Here is a 17,806-nt window from a genome sequence, read left to right on the forward strand (position 1 = left end):
CTGAAAACACCACGTACGTCTGGAGCACATCCATCCATCCTCCGTATATGCGTTGGTGCAAGTATGAACTTTCGGTGGATCTATTCGCCCCCACCACATGCAACTCTATTACTGTTACGACCACCGCGCGAAGCTTTGGCTAAATAGCTCAGAGCAATCCCACCGGCTGCTTTTTGCGAGCTTTTCAGGCAGGAGAACTTACCCTGGTGGTGTCATCAGACCTAATAATGGCCCCCCGATATGTCTACGTGTACAGTTGCCGGGGGTGTATCGCCAGCCCTCGGGTAAAGCCCGACCTGAGGCTTGCTCTGTGTCTAGAAATGGCTATTTGCCTTGATTCCAGTAGTTCATGCACTGACGTAATGAACAAGAACTGGCTAATCCAAGAGCAGTCAAAGGCAGGCATAGCCTAAGAGTCATCAGACACTAACTAACCATGGTGGAATTTGACTAGCTCTCGGATCGTAAAACGCGGGGTGGTTGGTCGTTCTCTGGGGTCATGAATAATAAGGTCTTGTTTGGCGGGCTGGGTAAGAGAACCATGGATAGGCCGTGCAGTATCCATCCAATGCAATATAAGGTTTGGCTTTCATACTGGCCCATCACCATTTATTGGGGGGTATCAAACCGCCGAATCAACGGGCGATAGCTCAACTCGGCAGAGCATGCAGCACTTCCACCGAAAGTTACTTCGACACACCCTGCGCCGGAAGAGGAGCCCCCAGCCGATCATTGTGGTGTGACATGGGTCAGTTATCAGGGTTGCCATCACTGCTGGCCAACCATTATTGGTGGATTTGAGGCCAGAAACCGCGGGAGCACACATCGACGTAGACGAGCAGGCCTGAGCTGGGTGATGTGACGCCGTATACACGCACGGGAGGGCTGAGCTGCTGGTTCCGGGTAACACGCACACGACCCACGACGGTGTGGCTGTGTGAATAACAGTCAGCTACCAGGCAGTTAGCCAGTGAGGGAGTTAGTTACAGTAAGAGCTGGATCGCCTCCCGCCCTCGCCGCTTTAACTAACTAGGTAGTTAGTCAATTGCACGTGCACGCGCGTCGCCCTTCACCCACCCCCCACCTCGGCGCACCCGACCGCTGCGGCCCGTCTAGCGCCGAATCCATCTAGGGCCTTTGCTCTTCAGCTGCGTCAAATTTACGCGATGGGCTATGTATCAACTCACAATTCCTCGCTCGATGCCTGGTCTCAACGGACTGGGACAGCCAGTCCCCTTCCGTTGGGAGCGGTTTTCCTCACTACCTCCCATAACATTTCGGTCCTCTCTCCCTTTCTCCGTTCCTTCAAAGGTCATGGAGAGGCGTGACCTTCGGAGGCGATAGTCTCTGCAGCAGCTCTCTGCTCTGAACCCTGAAACCCACCCGACATTGGTTATATAATTGGTTCTATTGCCCCTTCTCCCGACCCCTGTACCTGCGGAGGTTCCTACAATTCCCAAGAAGCTTGCTCCTGAAGAGAGTGAGCGGAGGCTACGCGTCAGCGGCTTTTACTTCCACGAGTCAAAGCTGGGTGATAAGCGGATGCTCAGGGTGCTACAAGACAGTACGAAGAGAAACTACATACAGACATAGCTCGGAGCTTTGGGAGGAGTACACTCCCTGGCGGCGTTGTGCCTGTGTTTCCTGGTGACTGGCGACTTGGGGCCTGGCGCGCAGGTACTGCGGCAAGCATGTCGAGTGTGACATTCACAATAAACAGACCAAGAACCACTTCATCATCTACATGGCACAATGCTCTAGGGACCGCTCGCGGAACGAGCCCGAGGACCCGTATGTTAACCAGCAGTGGAGCGATTTCACCACTGGGCGGGGTCAGACTACTGGCAAGAAACTCTCTCACACTGTCTCCGACTCTGGGAAATTGGCCCCTTCCACCAGATGGACACACATTGACAAACCTGGAAACGGGAGTGGCAGATGGTGTGCAGTGGGAGACAAACCTGCGAGAAAGGAGACAGCCTGAAAGTCTGGGACCGCGCGTCGTGTCGCCATACACTTTCATGCTTACCTTGTATGTTTTTATTATCCCTGCGGAACTCGCTTTCCTTCGTCCGCTCATCCTCCTCAATGGGAATCGTTACCGTCCTAATACCCACTGATAGAATTGACGAAGACTTGCTATGGTAGGCTAGATGAGAACCATGAATAGTTTGCCTGTGACAATTGGTCCTCCACGACCTGTTCTCAGCTCAGCAGACAGAACTTTTGATTGTTTAGCGCAACTATGCATTGCGTTTTGTCTCGCAACAACTTGGCCTAGCAGGCGATCCACAGGCGATGGGATTGACAAGAAAAAGATTGCTGCGGCTTTGTGTATTGAAATCTGTTGCAATGTAAGTCTGGTGAGAGGTTCTTTAGGCGGGCTACGAGCTAGAGCTGTCCACCCTCCATGCGGCTTGCTGCGGTACAGCACAAAGCTGCCTTCTTTCACACCATGCGAGTACCCGTCCGATTTCGCACAGGCTTCCCGGCGCTTTTTCATGGCAGGGCTCATTACCCACGCCAAGAGTCTGCGTTATCCCGTTTATTTCCGTGAAAGAGGGGCCAAATCAGGGGACTGAGTCGCGAAGGCTGTAACTAGTACGGGCGATAGTATCACGGAAGGTTGTCTTCGCTTTGTCTTACCTTTGTATCTCAATCTCAATTGCCCAGAATTCTATTCCGGTTCTCAACCATACCCGACACCCGGAGTGAAATTAGAGGGCACCACACAAGTCTGCATTCAGAGAGAGTCGTTAAACGGCGATACCGTCCTTCTGTTTCCTCTTCCACCGTAAAGGTCGCCATGCTCCTGCTTCAACCGGAAGCTCTCCTACCAACGGCCGTCCCCACTCTGCGAAGCGCGAGGAACCGATTCCGGTAGAGTCTGACGGTGGGTGAGGCGTTTGTCTATCTCTTCATCCTCCCATTCACTAAATTCATTCCTTTATTATCCCCCCTATCATATCCTTTGAAACATCAATAAACACATCGCCCAGGACAATCTGGTTTTGCGAACCATGCTCACAGTAGGGAATTCCGTTGCCATTGAAGCAATCCATCCAACATACGCAAAACCACCCAAAACGAGCATTCTCTCCAGAAAAAACTGACGAAGAACTCCATAGGAATTCAGCTTTAGATAGGTTTTCCCATTATTAACTTCAGAGGTCGCATCGTCTACGGAGTAGTGGCTGTTCAAATGGGGCATTGTGGGGCTGACAAACCCTGAATAATAAATAAATGCTGCTGATTGGCCAGTGCCGGAAGCCGCAGGTCTCTTGGTGACGGCCCGCTGCGGAGCAACTGGCGAATCGGCGGCGGGAGCGAGCAAACGGCTGACCCAACAGGCCTCGACTAGCCCAATACGGATAGTTTGGAGTGTCATGTGCTATTTGTACTCCGTACTCCGTAGTTAACGATGTTCCTCCCTGTACGGAGTACGGAGTAGTCCAAACTCTGTACGGAGCTTCTCATACCTTCCCGTATTCTATCGACCACCATCCGCGCCGATATTACCTTTTTGCCGCGTCTCCATTCGATGGACAAGATAACGAAGCACAGGCTCAATGCAGCTTGTGATGAATTCATCAAAGCTATCGACCCTCTCAAGGCCTGCGAATTAGCCTCGACATTTCACCCTAAACAACTCACCTGCCGTATCTTTGACGAATGGAAGAAAGGGAGCTACAATGTGTGCATACCAGTGGTGTTTGAAGACGGTACAGAGGGAATGGGAGAAAAATGGATGGTGAGAATCCCGCTACTTCCTCGACTAGCCTTTCCAGAGGAAAAAATGCGAAGTGAGATTGCTACAATGAACTACGTCCGTTTCACTCGCCGGACTTTTTGATACACCTACTCTGAGGATTAAGTAAGAGGACAGATACATCATGGAGAAAACCACCATCCCTATTCCAAAGATTCATGGTTACTCAATAACCAAGGACAACATTCTCGGTCTTCCCTTTCTACTTCTTGAGTATGTAGAAGGGAACTCTTTGCATGGCACAAGAATAGCTAGCTGCCTTAGACCCAGACTTACAGAATCATCTATTTGCACAAATAGGCGAAATCTACATTCAGCTTTATCGTCAACAATTTGACCGAGTTGGAGCACTCACCCTCAATGAGAATGGAGATTGGGTCTTTGCTGAAAACCGGCCCTTGACTATTGACATCAGTGAACAAGAGCTCTGTGGACTTGATATATGTCGTCATTTACCCTATAACCGCACATTCCAGTCTACTATTGACTGTATTTACATGATTGTGAACCTAATATTCAATGACTTTTACCGTGGCCGTGACTGCATAACCTCAGAAGAAGATGCCCAATACTATTTGTATAGCATATTCGCATCCCAGGGTATCTTGATGGAGTGGGTTGATCCCAAATACAACCATGGGTCTTTTGTACTGATACATGGCGATCTTCGCCCACCAAATATTGTTGTCGATGACAGCTTCAATCTTGTTTCAGTTCTTGACTGGGAGTGGAGTCAAACTGTTCCGATTCAAATGTTTGCTCCTCCCTCCTGGCTTTCCGATGCCACTCTTTCTCAAATCTCACATGGGTTTCTCGCTATTCAATACGATATACTGGCGTTCAACTTTATTCGAGCGACCGAGCGACAAGAAAAAGCCTTCCACAACCCCAACAACTGTTATATGCACGATCTCCCACTAACAGGACTCTGGCGCCCCATGGCACAACCAAAACAATTCCTGGTTGCTCATGCGCTACTGGCGCCTCACTACTTCTCGAATGTTTACTGGAGGTCTCTACACAGTAAGTATCATGAGAGGGACAGAAATCATCACGTCAAGGAGTTCTTCGAATTACCTGTCCGAGCCTCTGCTTGCGAAGCCGTGGCCAAGAAGTGGGACGAGTTTAAAAGGTTTGAAAAGGAGCGACAAGAATTAGGCATTGAAACAGAGCCAATTATCGAAACAGAAACGGCCGAAGACTTAACCCGACAGGTGGAAGCATTTAGAAAATTCCAAAAAGGGGAGAAAGCAGAGCCCAATCCCTCAGCGTCCTACTTAAGCTCTTTGTGCAGTTTCTTCCTTGGTAAGACACAGTCAGTAGTCGTATTTTCGTGGGCGGGTCTTGGTCTTTCGGCGAAGACGGCAGCACAGATCCTGGTCGGACTAGGAATGATATCTGCAGTGCACATCCTCCGTCAGAAACTGAATAAACAATAGTCCCACCCCGTGATGATAGATGATCAAGCCTTCCAATTGGTTACTGTAGCAGCTCGATTGCCCTGTCAGCACTTCTAATACTCTATCTGATCCCTAGGAGCTTCTGCTTCTCCGTTACAATTCGTTCGTCGACAATTCTGATGCTTACTTGGCGGGTACCTAAGAGATAGCGGTTGCTTTTCTGACACCAGTTTCACTCCCCTAGATCAAAGATCTTTGGGAACGCATACCGAAGATACAGAAGATAATGAGACAGAGCCGTTAGAAGTCCGTAAGAAGGATTTAAATGGACGTGTAGTTCCACCTCTCAGACCCTTCTGCAACCTTGCCTAAACCCTTAGAATGGTACATAGCTCTATACATCTGAATCTCCCGGTGACTATCTCACATAATACTTAGTCGATAGTTCCGGGCTGTAGAAAAAATCCCGTTCGTCGCAATTCTTAAGTCAGGACTTCAAAGATTTGAGCACCCAAATCAGAATCCTCGGCCAGAGATTTCCAAATTACAGTCAGGTATTTTGGAGTTACTACACAATATCGCATGTCTATGCGCAGAATTCTGTCTTCATCTCCAGAATATCCGGTGACTTTTGGTACCTACGATGCGTACTCAGAAAACCACGCCACTTCCCGATGAGCTACAGCTTCCACATATTCTCTTGCAGATTTCCTTAGTTACGAAAACGATATCTCCTCTATTCATTATGAAGAGATGCTTGAGGGTTGAGTCTCACAGGACCCTCGATTCAAAAGCCTACCCCTGTCAGAACCCTATCTTCCTCCCTCTCTCTCTGTGGAGTCGTCGATAATAAACCGGTTCTTAACCTGATGTTCGATGGCCACCTCGATATCTCCATTTATCGCCATGGAATTTTATCTTCGGCGAAATACTGGGAACTATCTTGCTAAAAGCGACTGAAAACATGCTACTCACAAGTAAAATGCTACGGATAGGAAGGAGTATCAGCTCCATCGAAATGATATTGTGCAATGTAGGCTCATATCACACCAGGTTTCCGTGAGCTGGATTCCTTTGTCCCTTTTTATTAAGACTATGCCGTTATCAGAAATTACAGGCCATGTTAAATCCTAGGAGACTGTTTTTTCAGAATGCATTAAGCCTAAAAAATATCAATGTCATTTTTTATTCCCTATTGAAACTACCTACCCATACTGTGGTAGCTACCTGACATGTTGTACACTGCAGAAGACCAGCGATTGGATGGATACATTTGAGTGAGTATGAAGGCTCCGTCGTCTACTAAAAGTTGGAACACATTGTTGAAGTTGTCCTCAATTTTCTCCATATGATGAGAACCTAGTGTATGAGAGAGAGTATGTAGCTTCTGAATGCTGTTGAGAAATTGCTCCTTTTCTCCCCAGAGCCATTTTCCAGTTGTATCGCGAAAGTGGTCATCTGAGGTCCATAGCCAGCGCTGGAAACATTAGCGAAACTGCGGGGGCTTTGAACACTTTGATTGGAAGACTTGTTAGAATAGATGGATGATATTTGGGTTTTTGGAGCTTGCATTGAGCCAGGCTACCGATGCAACTAGAAAGTAAAGAATAGCAAGACACTAATTGCCATACATCTATAAGGTCGTTGATGCTAGTGGCTCCCATCCTGTTTATGAATGCTTATGAAGACCCAATGTCGAAATTAGATCTGTTGGTAGTGTGCAAACGGAGCACAGTCTCCTCAGTTGGTTAATCAGAGACTCATGTTTAGCTGCATGTATTTTTCATTTATGGAAGACTTCAATTTATGTCGAACTAGGCCTTGAAAGTCTGGAATTAGGAGAGTTAGACTGTTTACAGGTACGTACAGTTTGAGTCCATTTAGCGGAAGTGCTGAAAAATGGAAATTGAAGTATATACAACATTGAATATTCTTAGGGGGAGGGGGTTGGTTCTATCAATCCACCCTCACCTGTTAAACAGCATCTGAACTCGTACTTACCCATATCATAACAGTCATATTTCGGAAGGACTGTGGTCTTAACGCCACTCATGATAGATATGGGTGATCTATGTGAAACGTTGATCAGAAAAAATTCGGAGCATGTTCTCTGCCTGTTGTGACTGAGAATATCTAGTAAAATTCCTAGAGAACTATGCAGATCTTCAGGCCAACCGACTAAGTAGTCAGGGTAAGCCCCTCAGACAGGCTTAGAGTATTCAGTCCACTTCATTCTGCTCTTCTTGACTGCGTTCGGTTTTCACGGCGGGCTTTTCTCCGTCCGAACCGCTTTTCAGAGGCCGTGGCTGGCTCCTAGGTGGCTCAGTGGCAGGGGCAGAGTCCTCTTCTGGAACAGAGGGAAAGATTTCTTTGAAAAGATTAGGAAGGAATCGATCAAGTCGCTTTTGTGTTTCAGTCCAGATCCTCTCCTTTGTTGGATCTTTGCCCGGTGGGGCTATATAGCCACCATCTGCCATAATCAAAAGAATATTTTTTAAGCTTTCAGGGACAGCCTCTTCCTACAATTTAATATCGTTAGTAAAACTGGCATTTTTGGCAATAGGAGGAGGAAGAGGCTCTTACAAGGCTATCTCCCTGTCCGCTGTTCATCATACGGTCCAGAATATCAAGGATCTTTAGCCAGAGATCAAGCATACCGTCCCATTCAGAAAGTAGAACAAGGTAGTGAAGGAAAATTTTACATAGAAGAGTAGCCGCTTGGACTCGTGTTTCGCTCATGCCCGCAGGATCGGACTGGTAGACTTCGGGTTTCAATAGGCGAATAATTAAAGGAAACAAAACTTCGCCAAAGATTGCCACCCATTCTTTGTGGTCTGTAGAAGCAAGCTCAGGTGAAAGTAAAGATCGCTGGAGTGCGGAAATTGCTTGATGCCTGATATCTCGGGAGGGATTTATGCACTGAGTACTTAAGGAACTGAAGATTGGAGACCAATATGCAGTCCAGGCTGTCGCATGTCAGCTCCTACCCAAACGCAAAGAAATTTTGACAAAAATATACCTTCGTTTCGTTCAAGATGAGACTGGTTGATAAGAATGGGTATCCTAGCAGTCATATGGTAAATGAGATTTATCGCTTTGACACTACGAATAACCAGCGGATCGTCCCTACCAGAAAAGTTTTTTTTTTTAGCACAGACATCTCTTTAAAGTAAGGAAAATGCGAAAATGCATACTTGGCCTTTGAAGTCTTCTTCATAGGTTTAGATCTTCTTGCTGAGATATCCTGTTGTAGCTCTCGAAGGGCAACAACGCTTCCAGAGCTTGCAAAATCATTCGCAAGGCCTACTGCGGCTTCATAGTTGTCTGCGCTAACGATGGGAGGGCCCGATTCGACAACTTTCTGCAGCAATTCAAAAACCAATATGGCACCGTCCTGGTGCTGATGTAATCTCTGGAGAATAGACCAAAAGTCCGGGTATCGCGTGATCTCATTCCAGAGCGGAGTTTCATTAGTGATTTTTGTGAGTCCGGCCACAATTGGCACAGCGACACTCTCAAGGACATCTTGATCAAAGCTAGATATTGTGTGAAGGATTACTGGAGGTCTCATGAATGAATGTTCCTGTAATAAATTAGCTTAAAGCAACACCCAGATCAAAAAGACGACATACATAGCCCCGACGAAGAAGCACCAATAGATAACAAATAACACGGGAAAGCATTAGTGGATGTATATTTTTCGGGTCGCGGATAATGTCATGTAAACTTCTTGTCAAAATTTCACCAATTTGCTGTGTTGTATGAGCATCTCGTAATACAAGGAGTGTTGTTAGTTCAAGTACGTATATTAAACCTGGATTATATCTTGAACTATTGAAATTAGATCTGCTGCTCGCTGGCCGTGTAGTTCGTGGTCTCTCTGGCTTAACAACAATCACAGCAGGGCTTGTATCAGGAAGTTTAGAAAGGAGAATATTAACAAGATATGTCATCGAAGAAATAGGAATGGATCTGTGTATGCATTAGCAAAGGTCTCTCTGTGAATGTAGGTCTGCTCACCGTATATTTTCAAGCAGTTCAGAAACGCAACATGCGTTAATGCAATCTATTGTGCACAATGTATTTTCAATCTCTTCATCAGATGGCTCTGGAGGATCATCCGCTGCGTAGCTAGAAAGATAAGAGGTAAAAGCTGACAACAACCCGGCTTCGGTGCCGCGGCCATCTCTGTCAACGACTTGAGAAGGTGGCTGTAAAGGGATCGGGGGAATATCAAGGCCAGATTCCCGAATGTCGAGCTGAGGGATCAGCGAATTAATGAATAGATGATGCAGAATTCTAACAACGTATTCCCACCCATTCCGAATGACTGCTTCACTGCCTGAAAGCACTCGGAACAAAACTACAGTTGCAAGTTGTGCTCTGAAATCCCTTCCAAGCTTTACAGCGAGTTCACTAACCATCACGACCTTCTTCCCTATCTGCACCTCCGTATTGAGAGTGATATTAGGTGGTGTTTCTGAGGCAAGAGTGCTGATGGAGCTTAGGCAAAAGATAATTCGGTCAAGAGCATCGGTTACGCCGTATTTGGTGGCAATTTTGGCGCACTGGTCAAAGCCAATGACAACTCTAGAAAATACTGCGTCGTCAGATGCGGACATAAATACGTAAGAAAGAGTAGCGACCACAGGGCGCCATGTTGCTTCAAACATCTCGGCATCAAATATGTTAGAATCGCAAGGTATTAGAACGCCCACACTAGCGGCTTTCAAAAGTAATTCTTTCCATGCATATTCAAATGCATGCTTGTTTTCATGCTCGTCGGGAAGAATGATTTCATTTTGCTGTATGGATCGATATATCTCTTCTAAGTATTCGACTGGAAAATTCCCGCCAGCATTAACACCGCTGAGATTTTTCGTAAAACCTTCAACGGTCATACGGTTTTGTGGTTTCACGTTCGGGTTGTGAAGGTCAGTGTTCAGCATGATAGTCGCGTATGTTAAAATGAAAAGGGAGTCCGCATCAACGGCCTCTTTAGGTTTCCCCCCGGCCAAATACTTTTCAGCAAAAATTGTGACTATTCTCTGGATTAAAGGAGCTTCGCCTGGTAGACGGAAAGAGCCGAGAACGTTACGAAGAGCTTCAACGATGCCAACACCCGCAAACTCAAACAGTTCCATGAAAGCTTCAAGAATTTTCTCGTTTTTGCGGTTGGAAATATATTCTCCTAGAACTTTCTTCGAGATGCGGCTTGTACCCTTTAGAAATTTGGCTATAAGCTTCGGATCTTCGATGTCCTCGATGATCCCATTTGAAGCAAGAAATGCAATGCCAGATTTTGGGTCTTCGTTGAATTTTGTTGCGCCTTGAATTACCAGCTTTTTGCGCTGACGCTGTTGTTTCAATGCAGCTAAACTGGGTAGGTTGTCGAAATTTGGCTTATTGTCTAAGCGATCGGAAATGCACTGGATGTATCCTAATAGAGCATCTAGGCAAAGAGGCGGAACGTTTGTTGTACTCCATGTCGCTGAGTCAGGGAATGCATTTCGAGACAGTAGTCCAACCATGTCCTCGCAGAGATCAGCCTGGTTAACATCGCAATCGTAGTTGACAAAAAGTTCGGTCATAAAGTTAGGAATCCTAGCCAGAACGCCTATGGTTTCCACCATAGCTTCACGGGCCTCTGGTTTCCGGGACCCTCCTTCCATACCGAGTTTTTGTCTATCTTTCACAGGGACTGGAGTTGATCGGCCACTGCCTGCTTGAGAGGGAGACGGCTTCACTAACTTAGGAGCTTGGGGCACTCCAGCATAGAGGGCGGGGTCTATACCGACCTCCTGGGGAATTCCCACTCGGGGATGGAGGCAAGCGACCAAGTACGATAAAAACAACTCCTGCTGAAGTTTTAAGGCATATCGGCAGGTAGATAGTAGGGTACCTGCAGCTCTCAAGGAAGCACTTAGAATTGCCATGTTTTCGGACTTCACCAACTGAAAAAGATATCGACAGAGATCATCCCTCGCCAGCTGGGCGAGACTAGGATGTCTCGCAATAGAAGGCCCTGCAACCTCCAATGCTACATCTATTATCCTCAGTGACATAACTCTCATTGCATCTGTATGTTGCGGATTGTGGGGGTCGAGTAAGTCGATGAGAACACGAAATAACTCTCGTATAGACGGCAACCCGTACGGCTTTGCTTCAGGATACATGAATTCTTCAGGCCGAACAGTCCCATCTCCATTAACAGTCGTATTCGAAGAGTGGTCGCTGCTAGGCCGTTCTACTTCCGGGTTAGGGGTATGTGGATCTAGACTAGATTGATGTTGAGACGCCACAGTATCACCATCAACTGAGGGATCCATCTTCACACCGCCCGCATCTTTGAGCGATGGGTCTTCCTGGAACCGATGAGCCCCAATTTCATTTTCGGCATCCAACAGACACAATCGCTGAAAGATCACTTGGCACATATTGACCATGGCTATTTCGGCAGATCTTCGAAGCACTTCTGATAGTCGGACTTGACAGCACATGCTCAAACCAGTTTCCATCATTTCACAAACACTTTCATCCCCCAGCAATTCTCCTTCTGGTCTCGAAATCATTCCTTCCATGAGTTTCAGGATTCGAAGTAAGACGATCTCATCGGCAGCCGAATCGCTGGCTTCGAACCGGCAGTGCGTTATTGCGGCGGACAGCCGCTGTAACGCCATTGATAGTCTTGGAGAATCTTGGTTTATGATGTTATAGGCAAAAAACTTTGTAATTGCGATCAACGCCAGAGATGTAATTGGGGCAGAGGTAGAAGAAGACCGAATCACCTGAAGAAAAGGGTGTAGGAGAGATGGTGTATCGAATATGTGTATATTCCGGCATTCTTTTAAGTCGACTCGGAGTCTTGTAAAGGCAGACATTAGGGGGTTGTCCTGCAAACTTTTTCCCTTTTTACCACGCAGGCCCCATCTTCCTGCAAGCGCAAAATCCGAGTCGCTGCCTATAGTATTTGATTTCGACGGCGTTGACTTATCATTTGTGTGTGTCCCAGATGTAGGATTCTGGGGGGTGGAGGGGATCGGGGGATCCCAATCGGGTGTCCTGAAAGAACCACTTCCTCCTAGAATAGCGGCAACCGAAGAATGAGCCCATCTTGCATGCTTTCGCATGGCAGAAGTCACCGTAATGCATTCGGAGGTGACCAGAGCAATGGGGTCAACAGCAATGGAAATGGGCAGCCGGGGGGCGAGGATTTCGGTATGCAGGTTCGGGAGGGCAATCGAAGGGCTGCCAGGCGGTTGCTGGCTGGATAGCGGTTGCAATTCGCCATTTCTGCTTGTTTCAGGCTCGACGGCCATGTTATTAGCTACAATCGGCCTTCTTTCTTGGTGTAAAACTGCGGTTTAAAAGCGAGGGCAGAAGCTCAGAGCGAACCACGTGTCCAGAAGCAGGGAGACATTATGTTGGGGAGTCGGAGGGTATTTGCCAGGCAAAGCGTCTCTAGAAGAATAGCCAGTAAGTCAGAAGAGTCCGCAAGCGAAAAACGTATGTCTGTGTGGGCTGTCCTGCCGACAACGGCTGCGTTGGTGAAGAGAGCTTGTGTTTGGCAAAACGCTAAATCTTCCCGCCGCCTCGAGCCCACCAAGATCCAACTCCACATTCAGCGCTGCTCTGTACTTCTATGCACCCTCAATGTTCTAGAAGCCAGCACGCATGTATTGGGATGCCTAATAAAACTTGTGTTACTTGGTGAGCTCACACCATGTATATTCATACAACTAGCTTCATGCTTATGGACAGCATTTATGTGGAATCTAATGAATAATTCACAAATATACCTGCTACCGTAGAAGTGGAAGAGTGGAAGTGGGATACGAATATCTATGTTTGTACGCATGTAGATGTTTGTAGGTATGTCCTCACGCCTGACACCGATTCGCTGATGGTCCATTCCCCGGATTCGCCGTGAAGGAGACAGAGATAAAAGAAATAAAAGAAAAGAAAAGAAGCATCAAGGAGCGAAGCTATAGATACAGACATAAGAAATTTCAAGGCTGACGGAGAACTATTTTATAAAATAAATGAAGCAAGGACTGGATAGTCATGTAGTGTTCAAATGTTTAGTAGAAATACTTAATGCGGGCACTTAAATGGTGGGGTTCTTTTCACCAGATACCACCTGGAAATTAAAGACATGAAGCTTAGGACGGCTTCCTAGGGTATAAGCAACGGTTCCGAAGGGTCACGATGCCAGATTTTGATGCTCATCAGCGTCCATATCTTCATCAAGGTCAATAGCATCGGGATTTGTTGTTATTGTTTGACTGGCGTCTACCGGCTGCCTTTTGCCGCCTTCAGGCCCAGTACTTGCTGGAACAAACCCAGCTGGAGCTTTTGCATGGCGTTCTAGAGCCGCCATAGCATCTGCACGCTCCTCTGGTTCTTCAGCTGCAGCAACATCTGCTGCTTCTTTTGCAAGCTGTTTGCTACGGGCAATGGCTTGAGAGGCAATAAAATTTACATCGGTACTAAACACATGTTAGTTTCCGAGGTTGTATAAAAGAGCAAGGCAAACGGTGGCTTCCAACTTACTTATATTGAACCTGAACACTTCGCTTAATACGTAGCATCTCCTTAAACGTGTCTTCGTTGCCGTGTTGAACTTCAAAAGCCTCCCATTTCTGCCAGAACCCAGCATTTGTTCGAGGGTCACAGAATTGGGAGGCGTGACCGTAGATAGCACGCGCCCTGTCAATCTCTCCCAGTCGACGCTCCATTTCTGCAAACTTCAGGCACATCTCTTTGGCTTCATTATCTGGTAGCGCCGCTATGGCGCGTTCGTATATTGGCCTAGTTGAAGTTAAACCAAAATTGGATGCCGACTTCGTGATATAAAAGTTGAACATCTCGAATCTATCCTTATCCGAAACCGCTCGAGTTGCACGTTCATAAATGCGCATTGCATGCCGAGCCAGACCTCGCTCTTCCTCAAGATCTCCATACATCAGAAAAAGGGTTTTAGCGTATTTGGGTGGACAGCCATCCACAGCCTGCTCAAACAAATCTCGAAGGCGTTCAATACTGATTTTTCGATCAACGGCTTTAGTCAAATAGAGGTTCCATAACTCAAAAGCAACCGGATAGCTAAAAAGGTCGAGGCCCCTTTCGTAGACTTTAAATGATTCCTCGAAATATTTGTTCTCTTCCAAAAGGTTGGCATAGTTGACCACCGTTTGTGGTGTTGCGATTCGAAGTTCGAAAATTCGTTCATACACGTTCTTAGTCTCATCTAGGGTGCCAACGCTCTCAACCAAATCGACATAGAAACTCCAAACCTTCCAGCTTTTATGAATACGCTGTTGGGGTGTCAACTTATCGTCAAAGTAATCCACTGTAGACCGTTTTGGTGCCAATGTTGCCTTAGCCATAATGCTCACCGCCCGGTCGAAGTTTTCACTGCGAAGCTCCATTTCCGCCCATTCACACCAGGTTTCCGCAAGCTCTTCAACAGACTTGAAGGGGACCTTAACAGCCTTGTCAAAAATAATCCTAGCAGTATCTAGATCTCCTCCCTTTTCGTAGAACTTCGCAAAGTTGACCCAGAGTTCATGAAACTTGCCATGTGCTTTTCGAGGGTTGATCGCAGCCATAGAGGCCGCGTAAGTACGTACGACTTCTTCATTATTGTCTCCCCAAAGAGCGACCCGCTTGCTCCATTCTATGACATTGTTGGGGTTTTGTCTGAGCAGAACATCGTTTAGTAGGAAAGGGCGGCGATCCATAAGCTGCTCAAATCTCATCATGCGGAGATCAAGATCAAAATCTGCATTTTCGTCGATTTTAGATTCATCTAACCGATCGGCTGCGGCTTCCATCAAAGTACCAATGATAGATTCTTCAAATTCAACATATGAATCAAATATCATAGTGAAGTCCCGCACTGTCATAACAGTTGTAACCCCATCTTCGAAAATATCACGAGCTTTCTCGAAATCGCCACGAGTGATCCAATATGTTGCAAGGCCAACCCAGAGCCTGCCTCTCTGGTCAGGAAACCTGTCCACGCCACTGCGAATAATTGCTTCCACGTCTATACCGCTATGTGGTCCTGTTTCGACTTCCTTGGCATGACTAATTAGTAATTCCAACATTTCCATCCACAACTGGAATTGGCTTTTGCCATTTTTGGATTGAAAACGCGTGTTGTCCAAAATTTCAATATACCTTCTTACTGCTTCAGTATATTGCTTCATCTCAACCAGGATATTGATATAATCCTCAGCGTTCTCTGGGTGGACTTGCATGTATCGATTCCATATTTTCACGGCAGTTTCACCCGACGCGGACACAGCAAAAGCTTTATATAGTTTCCATATTCGGTTATGCTGAGTAATTGGCAACGCACGTAGTGCACGGTCGAACGTACGACGACATTGTGTAACCAAAGGTTGTTCCAATAAAAACGATAGGTATATCTCCCAAATGCGTGGCATTTTATTTAGCAAGACAACAGCCCGTTCAAATAAAGCATTAACTTTTAAATATTCGAGTTGGTGTACGGCGGGATTTCTGCCTTTAAGGTGCTTGATTCTAAATTCGAGATACTGTATTTATACTGATCAATATCTAATAATACGTGGCATGAAAAGAGAGAAAATACCATCTTCCATAATTTATACGATCTCGGTAGATGTTTGCAGGCTCGTTCCATGACCTAGGTCAATCCGCGTTAAAATTGAACGTCTGTTATGAATAAGAACAACATACAAACGCCTGTTCATAGGCTGTTCCGTTCTGCTGCTTGAATTCGATGTATGATAGCCATGGTGTGATGCTGCCCGGGTTCCGCAGAACATCTTGCTCGTACACCGTATCTTCGGTAGACTTGAAGGCGGGCAATATTAGTATTAGAATTAAGGTAGAAGTAGGAAAAACAGCCATCACTAACAATCAGGTAAAGATCAGGGCGCACTGATTCCATCTTCGAGACATCTGGGGATGGCTGCGAGCTTCTAGCACCCAGAACGGTCCCCGGCATTTCACCACTCTCGAGAGTGGGACCTTTTTGAGGCCGCCACGGTGAGGTCTGAATGCTGTCCGTCTACAGGGTCGATAATAATTATTGTTGGCGCTTGCAATTCTTTGATATTAATGGCGCTTCGTTCATCAATTGGAAGACCATTTTAGCCACGTGATAGGCTAGGTATTTAGTCATCTTAATCAGCGCCCCCTAGTGTGAAAGAAGGCTTGGGCAACTACCTAGCTACCTAACTAGTTACGGACTAGTTAGTTAGGAAGTTACCTAAGTTCAACGTCATCGGAACTTAATTCACGTGATGTATTTTGATACGGGGCATCTAACTACGGAGTACGGAGTATCGAGGCTTCAAAGGGCTTGCTTCAACTTCACCGAGGTGTTGACGCTATCAGAACCAAGATGTCGGGCGCAGCTGTAATTTATATGCATTATTGATATTCTGAACGCATTATGGCTAATTTTTGGTTTCTAGGATCGCGAGGCCGTATTTCCGACCCGGCAATCGCTGGGCTTGATGAAAGGGAAGCTGAAGGGTGCAGAACAAGGCTACAGTCTCCTGAAACGCAAAAGCGAAGCTTTGACAAAGTACTTCTCTCAATTGCTTACTATGTTTATACCAGCTAATCAATGCTGCATATAGACGCTTTCGAGGTTTGATTGTATACAACATTAGGTCCCCTTATTATGATCTAACACTTTCATAGAAATCACGCGCCGAATCGATGAGGCCAAACGAAAAATGGGGCGTGTGATGCAAATAGCAGCATTTTCTCTTGCGGAAGTTTCATATGCTGTCGGTGGCGATATCGGTTTCCAGATCCAAGAATCCGCAAAACAAGCGCGCTTCCGAGTTCGTACAAAGCAGGAAAATGTTTCGGGTGTCCTTTTACCTCAGTTTGAAAGCGTTACCGCTGAGGCAAGCAATGACTTTGGCTTAACGGGTCTTGGAAAGGGAGGCCAGCAAGTGCAAAGATGTCGCGAGACTTACGCCAGGGCAGTTGAAACACTTGTAGAGCTTGCGAGTTTGCAGGTGAGATTCATGATACAAAATGGATGCACCTGTACTGATATTCATTGACGTAAAGACTGCTTTCGTGATACTCGACGAAGTTATCAAGGTTGTGAATAGAAGAGGTACGTCGCGTTTGTGATTCTAGTATATTACTTTGCTAATTATCATTGGCAGTGAATGCGATGTATGCGTCTCTATACCAAGCGCCGTGGGGAATACCGACTAATACACTTTCTCATAGTGAACATGTTATTATTCCTCGAACTGAGAATACTATCAAGTGTACGTGGAAGTTCGACTCTTATATAGGTTCCCGACACTGACAACTTTTACAGACATCAATTCAGAATTAGATGAGTTAGACCGAGAGGAGTTCTATCGACTGAAGAAGGTAAATAGAAATTACGAAAGAGGTTTTTCCTTGATATTAACTTCCAATCTTAGGTATCAAACAAAAAGCAAAGAGACACTGCAGCGCTAGACGCAGAAATCAAAGCTAGCCGAGTTAAAGCGGAGAACACTGGGAAAGTCGGGTCTTCCAATACAGATTCCCCAACCGATATCCTCGCTCAAGGAGAGGATGAAGACGTGATATTTTAGGCCTTACCAATCCGCTGTATTGTAGC

General features: G+C 46.3%; 4 protein-coding genes across 4 annotated transcripts; 2 read left to right on the plus strand and 2 right to left on the minus strand.

Annotated features, from left to right (window-relative positions):
* Nucleotides 1-3,541: 3,541 nt before the first annotated feature.
* LOZ57_004426 (uncharacterized protein) lies at nt 3,542-5,208 on the plus strand (the record flags this gene model as incomplete). The annotated part of the gene is made up of 2 exons (XM_049253469.1): nt 3,542-3,803; nt 4,034-5,208. 2 exons carry the CDS (start codon nt 3,542-3,544, stop codon nt 5,206-5,208), a joined length of 1,437 nt encoding a protein of 478 aa, XP_049107551.1.
* Nucleotides 5,209-7,388: 2,180 nt separating this feature from the next.
* GEA2 (GDP/GTP exchange factor for ARF) lies at nt 7,389-12,488 on the minus strand (the record flags this gene model as incomplete). The annotated part of the gene is made up of 6 exons (XM_049253470.1): nt 7,389-7,688; nt 7,753-8,135; nt 8,189-8,295; nt 8,364-8,752; nt 8,802-9,141; nt 9,190-12,488. 6 exons carry the CDS (start codon nt 12,486-12,488, stop codon nt 7,389-7,391), a joined length of 4,818 nt encoding a protein of 1,605 aa, XP_049107552.1.
* An 884-nt stretch (nt 12,489-13,372) lies between these two features.
* On the minus strand, nt 13,373-16,111 carry SYF1 (pre-mRNA-splicing factor syf1; the record flags this gene model as incomplete). The annotated part of the gene is made up of 5 exons (XM_049253471.1): nt 13,373-13,658; nt 13,723-15,734; nt 15,791-15,844; nt 15,898-16,014; nt 16,079-16,111. 5 exons carry the CDS (start codon nt 16,109-16,111, stop codon nt 13,373-13,375), a joined length of 2,502 nt encoding a protein of 833 aa, XP_049107553.1.
* Nucleotides 16,112-16,567: 456 nt separating this feature from the next.
* On the plus strand, nt 16,568-17,780 carry VMA8 (H(+)-transporting V1 sector ATPase subunit D; the record flags this gene model as incomplete). Its single annotated transcript, XM_049253472.1, has 9 exons — nt 16,568-16,582; nt 16,641-16,753; nt 16,809-16,819; nt 16,873-17,198; nt 17,254-17,302; nt 17,355-17,364; nt 17,422-17,462; nt 17,516-17,571; nt 17,625-17,780. The coding sequence occupies 9 exons, from the start codon at nt 16,568-16,570 to the stop codon at nt 17,778-17,780; spliced, it is 777 nt and encodes a 258-aa protein (XP_049107554.1).
* Between the last annotated feature and the right edge of the window lie 26 nt (nt 17,781-17,806).

The sequence above is a fragment of the Ophidiomyces ophidiicola genome (genome assembly GCF_022830035.1).
Source record: "Ophidiomyces ophidiicola strain CBS 122913 chromosome Unknown scaffold_18, whole genome shotgun sequence".
Taxonomy (NCBI): domain Eukaryota; kingdom Fungi; phylum Ascomycota; class Eurotiomycetes; order Onygenales; family Onygenaceae; genus Ophidiomyces; species Ophidiomyces ophidiicola.